This window comes from Scomber japonicus, chromosome 2, assembly GCF_027409825.1.
Source record: "Scomber japonicus isolate fScoJap1 chromosome 2, fScoJap1.pri, whole genome shotgun sequence".
In the NCBI taxonomy this organism is placed as follows: domain Eukaryota; kingdom Metazoa; phylum Chordata; class Actinopteri; order Scombriformes; family Scombridae; genus Scomber; species Scomber japonicus.
In genome coordinates this window covers 3,643,444-3,654,154 of record NC_070579.1, presented here as the reverse complement: position 1 = coordinate 3,654,154, position 10,711 = coordinate 3,643,444, and the positions used below count along the sequence as shown (strand labels likewise).

At 42.1% G+C, this 10,711-nt stretch overlaps 1 protein-coding gene across 1 annotated transcript in view; it reads left to right on the top strand.

Moving 5' to 3' along the window:
* LOC128379418 (homeobox protein Meis1-like) overlaps window positions 1-10,085 on the top strand; it is a 79,031-nt gene extending 68,946 nt beyond the window's left edge. The window contains exons 9-12 of the mRNA XM_053339041.1: window positions 2,946-3,004; window positions 5,279-5,368; window positions 5,606-5,704; window positions 9,986-10,085. Of these exons, the coding sequence (XP_053195016.1) occupies window positions 2,946-3,004; window positions 5,279-5,368; window positions 5,606-5,658 (202 nt within the window). The 3' untranslated portion in view covers window positions 5,659-5,704; window positions 9,986-10,085. The remainder of the gene's footprint in view (window positions 1-2,945; window positions 3,005-5,278; window positions 5,369-5,605; window positions 5,705-9,985) is intronic.
* Window positions 10,086-10,711: the final 626 nt, after the last annotated feature.

Below are 10,711 nucleotides of genomic sequence, written 5' to 3'. Positions count from 1 at the left end.
CTGCTGCTGTCCCCCCCCCCTCCCCTTCGCCCGAAGCTCACCGCCATCAGCAGAGTTCAGCTTCTGCTTTCAGAGTAGTTAACACTTTTTTTTTTTTTTCTGCACTGTATTAACCTGGTGATGTGAGTTAACCCTTTATTTACCCCACAGAACAACAGAAACACAATAAGACTACAGCAGCACTCAGTGGATTTAGTGTTTTTTGGAGATTTGGTGTTTTAATTTTGGCCGTTTTATACTTTTATTAGAGAGTTAACAGTAGAGAGATGACAGTAAATGAGGAGAAAGGTCCAATCTGACTTTATTTGTAGAACCTGATAATGTAATAACTTCCTATTACATTATCAGGAGGTTATTACATTATTGGTTTAACCTTAATAATGTAATAAAAACCCTCATAACTCAATAAAAAATGTAATAAAACCTGATAATAAATGTAATAAAGTGCATTTCCCAATAATGTACCAATCTCTTTACCGATGATGTAATAAATTATTACATTATTGGGTTAACCTTATTTTTGCAGAACCTAATAATGTAATAATTTCCCAATATTGTAATAACATAATAAAAAAAATGTAATTGAGTTATTAGGGTACAAGCACTTTAAAACAACCACAGTGGAACCAAAGTGCTGTACAGAATTATAAATAAAAGACATAACAGCTCACATGAGGAATAAAATTACATATAAAAATGCAAATAAAATAAATTAAAAGACATAAAACATGAGCAAAAAATAATAGCCATACAATAAAATCAATCAAATAAATACAGTCAACGTCTTACTATAGGTGTCAAAGACCAAAGAGATGAGATTTAAAAAAATATTTTAGCAGTTTCAGTTGCTAATAATTAGCTAAATGAACCAAACTATTTTAGTAGTTAAACTGAACTGTTAGCTTGTATTAACTTAGCTAACCAAAACCTACATTACTACATTACTGAAACTATTTTTAGTTGCTATAAACTAAACTGTTACCTACTCTGATTAACCAAAATGTTTTAGCTGCTATACTATGAAACTATTTTAGCAGTTTCAGTCACTAATAATTAGCTAAATTAACCAAACTATTACTAAACTAACTGAACTGTTAGCTACTCTGATCCAAACTATTTTAGCATTTAACTGAGCTGTTAGCTTGCCTGTATTAACTTGTTTCAGCAGCTAAACTGAACCATTAGCTAACTTTAGTTGTTAAACTTGAACTGTTAACGAATCGAAAACAAACCATATTAGCTGCTAAATATAGCCTAGCTAAACATCTTGTTAGCCTCACTGTGTTTGTCTCATAGCAATAAACAGCCTAGCTTAGCCTCCTATGTTAATCATTGTTTCATAGCAGTAACGGAGCTTCGATGCTTTGATGTTTCAGACACTACAAGAAATGTTTGGCTTTGTTTTATAGCTTTTAGCGAATTGGTGACAAACTCCAGCAAAACTTATTTTTCTGTCTTTTTACATTTATTTGTTTCCTGTTTGTTTTGGGGTTTTTTGGTCACAGTTCTGCTTCTTAGCTGCAACATAAAAGCTCTCATGTACATCTCTTTTTAAGTTATCTCATTTTAATACCGATATGTAGGTACAAAGCACATTATTCTTATTCACCCAGCATCTCATATTCACTCAGGAAGCCTCGCACCCGGCTGCATACGTCTGTGTAAATGCGTTTCTCTTTCTCCAATGTAATTGGTTTTGATGACGGCTTCTTGTTGGACGCGTCACTCACATGACCGTAGATCAGGTCACTTAGTTGTTTGGAGAACGATAACTTCTCCTCTTTGGTTGCGGACAGTGTCCTTGACAGTTCACTGCCGCTCATGATGGACTTCTCCAGGAATGTCTCAAAGTCGAAAATGAGCACCTGCCCAGATAGCAAAACTCATTTGGCCCATATCTGGCCCACACCTGACATGTTCATCCGGCCCACATACAGCATGGAATGATGGCACTTGGGCGGTCCGCTCATGTTTGCCAAAAGTGGGCCATAACCAAGCCATCACAATGCCAGATGTCAACCAAAAACACACCAAATAAACCAGTTCAGCCAAGACTGGCCCAAATATGTTTCAACAAAGGTGGGCCAAGTATGTTTCCTTATATGTGGGCCTCTTTAGGCTCACATCCGGATTAGTCATTGCCATACTTGCCATATTTCGGCCAAAGATGGGCCATATTCGTTTTGTGATATTTGGCCCAAATGTAGCATTTACTACATGGGCCAGTTTAGGTTCACGTCTGTTTTGTCCGGGCCAGAAGAATGCCTACAGTGCCGGATCATTGCCTCAAGTGGCCCACATTCGCATGCTATCTGGGTGGGTGTCTACCGGTGATAATTTGGGGTTTTGGTATTTGGCCCTCAACTGAGCCACGATCCTGTGAATTGAAGACCTGGCTAGGGTCTTCGACAGGAACTCCCTTATTTTTTCTTCAACATGCTCATAATCTATCATTCTTACTCTTGCAAAGTTTTGAAACAGTTGTAAAAATGATGATTTATCTGTATCTGTGACTTACTTTATCTTATTTTGTTCCCAATAATAAAGAAAACAGATTCAGACTGTTGTGTGTGAGCAGTGAAGCGTTTGAGTCCTGTAGGGAATCAGAGTTTCTCCTCCGTTAGTTTCCCTGCAGCTTTACAGACAGAAAAAAACTAAAATCATATTCTGCTGTTCAGACCTCATTTATAAAACTGTCACTTTCTCTCCTCCCTCCTCCTGTTTCTCTCCTTCATCCCTTCATCCCTCTCTCTCTCTTTCTCTCTATTCTCTCTCTCTCCCTCTCTTTCTCTCTCTCTCTCCCTGTCTCTCTCTCCCTCTCTTTCTCTCTCTCTCTCCCTCTCTCTCTCTCTCTCTCTCTCTCTCTCTCTCTCTCTCTCTCTCTCTCCCTGTCTCTCTCTCCCTCTCTTTCTCTCTCTCTCTCCCTCTCTCTCTCTCTCTCTCAGGTTCATCAATGCGAGGCGGCGCATCGTTCAGCCGATGATCGACCAGTCCAACAGAGCAGGCGAGTTTAACTTTTACTTTACTTTTATGCTGCTACACTAACCATTAAACTTTTAAACTTTATTTTCATGCTTTAAGAAAATATTGAACGCATCATCAAACCTAATTATCGTCACACAGTTTGGCTCGATTTAAATAGTTTGAATAAAACTAAAGATATGGATTGATGGATGGATGAATGGATGGATGGGTGGATAGGTGGATGGATAGGTGGATGGATGGATGGATGGGTAAGTGGATGGATAGGTGGATGGATGGGTGGGTGGATGGATAGGTGGGTGGGTGGGTGGGTGGATGGATGGATGGATGGATGGATGGAAGGATGGATGGAAGGATGGATGGATGGAAGGATGGATGGGTGGATGGATAGGTGGATGGATGGATGGATAGATAGATGGAGTAAGAGCTAACTTCCCTCCTGCTTTCTGTTTCTTCTTCTTCTCTCAGCTGCTCGGTGTGTTAAACAGAGAGAAGCTTAAACTGCAGGATTGAATGGCCTCTAACCCCCCCCAACCCCCCCCCCCCTCTCCTTAACCCCCCCCCACCCCTCCTCCTCCTCCTCCCTCCCTCCCTCCTCCTAGCGGGATTAGCTCCAGACAAAGATGCTCTAATCGCTTTGACTGACCACTCCATTGAACATTTTAACCTCGGATTAAAACAGATAGCAGCCGGGCTAAAGTAGCGTTTAGTCTTTTTGGCCTCTGAGCTTTGTGAGCGTTAACCTCTGAGAGCCTGACTTCCACACAAAGGCAGCGGAGCGACACGCAGCTGAATGAGACGAGCCATGAGAAACTGTTCATCCTGGGAATGTGACTGTTTATTTATTTATCCTCTCAATATGAAACTTTATTAAGCTAATTTAAACCCCACGAGGGCCGAATACTTTTTCATTTAATGTCTCATCTCAATCTCATCTTTTATTAATGATCTTCACCCTCCTCCTCCTCTTCTTCTTCCTCTTCTTCTTCCTCTAAAGACCTCATGCTAATAAACTGCATCATAAACAAGTAGAACAAAAACAGGAGGGTCCCTGAACATAACATGAGACATTGTTGAGTTACAGTATTTAAAATATGGGACTGAAATCTCAAAAATCATGTTGGTTTTTTTTTTTTTGGTTCATTTTTCCAACAAAACATGAGAAGTTTGAGATGTCGTATTTTCCCGCCAGTACTTGAATGCAGCATCCGTAAAAACTGTGTGTAAACAACATATCACTAGTTTCATATTTAGTGCAAATACATGAATACTGCAGTACTTTTACTATAATACTGCATACTACATCACTATAATACTGCAGTACTTTTACTGTAATACTACATCACTATAATACTGCAGTACTTTTACTGTAATACTGCATACTACATCACTATAATACTGCAGTACTTTTACTGTAATACTGCATACTACATCACTCATAATACTGCAGTACTTTTACTGTAATACTGCATACTACATCACTATAATACTGCAGTACTTTTACTGTAATACTGCATACTACATCACTCATAATACTGCAGTACTTTTACTGTAATACTGCATACTACATCACTCATAATACTGCAGTACTTTTACTGTAATACTACATACTCCATCACTATAATACTGCAGTACTTTTACTGTAATACTGCATACTACATCATTCATAATACTGCAGTACTTTTACTGTAATACTGCATACTACATCACTCATAATACTGCAGTACTTTTATTGTAATACTGCATACTACATCACTATAATACTGCAGTACTTTTACTGTAGTACTGCATACTACATCACTATAATACTGCAGTACTTTTACTGTAATACTGCATACTACATCACTATAATACTGCAGTACTTTTACTGTAATACTGCATACTACATCACTCATAATACTGCAGTACTTTTACTGTAATACTACATACTCCATCACTATAATACTGCAGTACTTTTACTGTAATACTGCATACTACATCATTCATAATACTGCAGTACTTTTACTGTAATACTGCATACTACATCACTATAATACTGCAGTACTTTTACTGTAATACTGCAGTACTTTTACTGTAATACTGCAGTACTTTTACTGTAATACTGCATACTACATCACTCATAATACTGCAGTACTTTTATTGTAATACTGCATCCTACATCACTATAATACTGCAGTACTTTTACTGTAGTATATCGTAGCAGCTGTGGGCCCGTAGACGTGACAGTGATGTCATCAGTGATGTCATCACTGTGTGTCAGCAGGCGGTGAGATAATTAATGTGTGTGTGTCCGCAGTGAGCCAGACCGGACCGTACGGCCCAGATGGTCAGCCAATGGGAGGCTTCGTCATGGACGGACAGACACACATGGGAATCAGACCAACTGGTAAACACACACACACACACACACACACACACACACACACACACACATACACACACACACACACACACACAGAGAGACAGTGATGTAATAAATAAAATGCTTTAACAGTCAGAAACATTTAAACTGAAGGTTTACATTGTGATCTGACTCTGTGTGTGTGTGTGTGTGTGTGTGTGTGTGTGTGTGTGTGTGTGTGTGTGTGTGTGTGTTTCTCTGTGTGTGTGTGTGTGTGTGTAGGTGCGATGGGTGGAGTAGGGATGGGGATGGAGGGTCAGTGGCATTACATGTAGCAGCAGCAGCAGCAGTCAGAGGAGTCGACCGTCTCATCAAACCAGCGTGAGTCACACACACACACACACACACACACACACACACACACACACACCTGTTGCATTCTGGGTAATGTAGGCACCAGGGCTCACTCATTCACTCATGCCCTCTCACTGCTCCTCTCATCCTCTCCTCCTCTCTTCCTCTCATCCTCTCACTCCTCCTCTCATCCTCTCACTGCTCCTCTCATCCTCTCCTCCTCTCCTCCTCTCCTCCTCTCATCCTTTCATCCTCTCCTCCTCTCCTCCTTTCATCCTCTCATCCTCTCATCCTCTCACTGCTCCTTTCATCCTCTCCTCCTCTCCTCCTCTCATCCTCTCATCCTCTCACTGCTCCTCTCATTCTCTCATCCTCTCCTCCTCTCATCCTCTCACTCTTCCTCTCATCCTCTCACTGCTCCTTTCATCCTCTCACTGCTCCTCTCATCCTCTCACTGCTCCTCTCATCCTCTCATCCTCTCACTGCTCCTCTCATCCTCCTCTCCTCCTCTCATCCTTTCATCCTCTCATCCTCTCACTGCTCCTCTCCTCCTCTCATCCTCTCCTCCTCTCATCCTCTCATCCTCTCACTGCTCCTCTCCTCCTTTCATCCTCTCACTGCTCCTCTCCTCCTCTCATCCTCTCACTGCTCCTTTCATCCTCTCACTGCTCCTCTCCTCCTCTCATCCTCTCACTCCTCCTCTCACTCCTCCTCTCATCCTCTCATCCTCTCACTGCTCCTCTCATCCTCTCACTGCTTCTCTCATCCTTTCATCCTCTCATCCTCTCACTGCTCCTCTCATCCTCTCATCCTCTCACTGCTCCTCTCATCCTCTCACTGCTCCTCTCATCCTCTCCTCCTCTCATCCTCTCATCTTCTCACTGCTCCTCTCATCCTCTCACAGCTCCTCTCATCCTTTCATCCTCTCACTGCTCCTCTCATCCTCTCATCCTCTCCTCCTCTCCTCCTCTTATCCTTTCATCCTCTCACTGCTCCTTTCATCCTTTCATCCTCTCCTCCTCTCCTCTTCTCATCCTCTCCTCCTCTCCTCCTCTCATCCTTTCATCCTCTCACTCCTCCTCTCACTCATTCTCTCATCCTCTCAGCTTCTCCTTTCATCCTCTCACTGCTCCTCTCATCCTCTCATCCTCTCACTGCTCCTCTCATCCTCTCACTGCTCCTCTCATCCTCTCATCCTCTCACTGCTCCTTTCATCCTCTCATCCTCTCACTGCTCCTCTTATCCTCTCCTCTTCTCATCCTCTCATCCTCTCATCCTCTCACTGTTCCTCTCATCCTCTCATCCTCTCACTGCTCCTCTCCTCCTCTTATCCTCTCACTGTTCCTCTCATCCTCTTCCCCTCTCCTCTTTTCATCCTCTCATCCTCTCATCCTCTCACAGCTCCTCTCCTCCTCTCATCCTTTCATCCTCTCCTCCTCTCATCCTCTTATCCTCTCCTCCTCTCATCCTTTCATCCTCTCCTCCTCTCATCCTCTCATCCTTTCATCCTTTCATCCTCTCACTGCTCCTCTCATCCTCTCATCCTCTCACTGCTCCTCTTATCCTCTCCTCTTCTCCTCCTCTCATCCTCTCATCCTCTCATCCTTTCATCCTCTCATCCTCTCCTCCTCTCCTCCTCTCATCCTTTCATCCTCTCATCCTCTCATCCTCTCCTCCTCTCCTCCTCTCCTCCTCTCATCCTTTCATCCTCTCAGCCCCTCCTCGCTAATTAAAGCCACTTCACTCTGATTTAAAGGTTGATTAATCCTGTGAGATCTTCTTTACGTTCGGCCTAACGAGCCGATCGTTAACGAGCCACGCACAACGCTCTCATCTCTTTATTTCATTACACACACTCCAATTATTCTCAGGGCATTATTAAGCTGGAGGAGGGAGGGGGGGGGGGGTGAGGGGGGGGATTAGGAGGAAGTGAGGGGGGGAGGGGGGGTGAGGAGGCGACATCACTCAGACTGAAGTCAATTAAAGAGAAGAAGAAGAAGAAGAAGGAGCGTTAGTTTCTTTCTTCTCTTCTGCCGTCACCGAGGAAACAATACACCTGTCAGCTGGAGTCTGACGCAGCCATGCATGATACACACACACACACACACACACACACACACACAGAGACACACACACACACACACACACAGTAACACACACACATTAATATGAGGACATGGACAGCCGTTTGGTCTCCTTTTTTATCTGCTTTGGCTTCGTTTGTGTGTGTTTGGAGTTGAAGATTAAATAATTAGGAATCATTTCACACACACACACACACATAGACACACACATAGACACACATAGACAGACACACACACACACACACACACACACACACTCATACACACACATACACACACAGAGACAGACAGACACACACACACACTCATAGACACAGAGACACACACACATACACACACACACACTCTCACATACAGAGACACACACACACACACATACAGACAGACACACACACATACACACAGACACACACACACACACTCATACACACACACACACACACTGATAGACACACACACACACTCATAGACACACACACACAGACAGAGACACACACACACACACTCATAGACACACACACAGATAGACTCACACACACTCACACACACTCATACACACACACACACACTGATAGACACACACACACACTCATAGACACAGAGACACACACACATACACACACACACACTCTCACATACAGAGACACACACACACACACATACAGACAGACACACACACATACACACAGACACACACACACACACTCATACACACACACACACACACTGATAGACACACACACACACTCATAGACACACACACACAGACAGAGACACACACACACACACAGATAGACTCACACACACTCACACACACTCATACACACACACACACACTGATAGACACACACACACACTCATAGACACAGAGACACACACACACACACACACACACACACACTCATAGACACACACACACACACACACACACACACACACTCATAGACACACACACACACACACACACTCATAGACACACACACACACACACTCATAGACAGACACACACACACACACACACACACACACACACACTCATAGACAGACACACACACACACACACACACTCATAGACACACACATAGACACACACACACACACACACACACACACATAGACACACACACACACACACACACACACACAGATGTCAGCTTGTTGAGGCTTGTTGTCTGTTGTCTGACTCTCACTAAACTAATAATAATAATAATCACTTCATCATGTTCTCGTTTTAAAGCATCTGTATATTTTATATTTCCTTCTTACAGGACTAAATATTAAGCATTACATCATCTCCTATAATATATTATAGTAATAACTTAATTTAAAGTATATGTTTTTGGGCTTTTTGCCTTTAATGTACAGGACAGTAGAGATAGACAGGAAACAGGAGGCAAAGACAGGGGGAATGACACGCAGGATAAGACCGCTCGGCTCGGGATTTGAACCGGGGTCACCTGCAACGAGGACTCTAGCCTCAACACATGGGGCGGGTGCTCTACCCGCTGAGCTCAACCCCAGTAATAACTTAATTTATATAACACCTTTTATAAAATAAATGCAAGCTCAAAGTTCTTTACAATTAAATAATAAATTACATACCAAAGTGCTTCACATAAAAGGAGCTAAAAACTAGAATAAAAACTACATATAAATGTAAAATTACCCCTAACTGTACCCCCTCCCCAAAAAAAAATGTCTAAAAAAATAAAATAATTAATTAATCACTTTTGTTCTCAATAATCAGAAAAGGCCTCTGAAGGAAAAGTGACTCTTTTTAGTTTAGTTTAAATAAATAAATACATTAAATAAAAGTTTACATGAGACAGTTTCAGACTAGAAACTCACCTGAACTCATAACTATACGATATAATGTGTAATATATATATATCATATATTTATTTATTTATTATTATATTATTATTATTTTACATTTATTCTACGTTGGAGTCTTTTTTCATCTTTTTTTATCTGCACTTTTATTTCTAGTTATTTATTTATCTGCTGCTGTTTAATGACAGTAAAACATATTCCTATTCTATTCTGAGCAGGTGAGTCTGGTTTCCATGGTAACCGAACAGTGTAAAGTGCTCTGATGAAGTTAAACGATCGTTATTCATCTTTTTATACTGAATTAATTTTTTTTTTTTTAGTTAAAAAAGTTTCAGACGGTGCTGAACTGTTTCTAACTTCCTGTTTCTAACTTCCTGTTTCCTGTCTGCAGACCTCCGTGTGGCGAGCGTGGAGCCCCGTCGCCGCCTCGCCCCCCTCTGAGCGTCCAGCCGGCCTGGCGAACCTAAAAAACAACCAACCAAACACCTGACCTCCTCCACTCAACTCCACCTGCCGCCGTCTCCATGGCAACCAGAGATTGAGACAACGAGGGGGGGAGGGGGGGGAGGGGGGGAGGGGCAAGGCTCTTTCTGCTCTGCACAGCTTCGTGTGTGCGCTCTGTGAACTTAACAAAATAAAAGCATCGGCTGAAGCACGAAAAACGACGAGAACGAGACGACAGACGGAAAAAAAAGTGACGGCTACGTCTACGAACTACGGAGGCCCGAAGGAGTCAAAAAAAAAAGATCGATGTGTACATCTGAACGCTCGGTTTAGAAATCGGTGCCATCAAATTTAACTAAATGAATCTTTGTCCTCAGACGACTTTTGGACGTTACGCTACGTTTTAACGTTTTATTTGTTCGGCTAGCAGGGAAGAAGCTAACGTTAACTTGCCAAGCTAACGTTAACTTGCCAAGCTAACGTTAACTTGCCAAGCTATCGTTAACTAGCCAAGCTAACGTTAGTCGACAATGTTGAGAGACTTTCATTTACGTTCGTCTGAAGCATTAAACAGTATAAAGACGATTTAGACATTTAAAAATCTATAATATAATTAATAAAAATGTTATAATAGTCGACACGCTGCAGCTTCTAATGCAGGTGGGTTTAATAT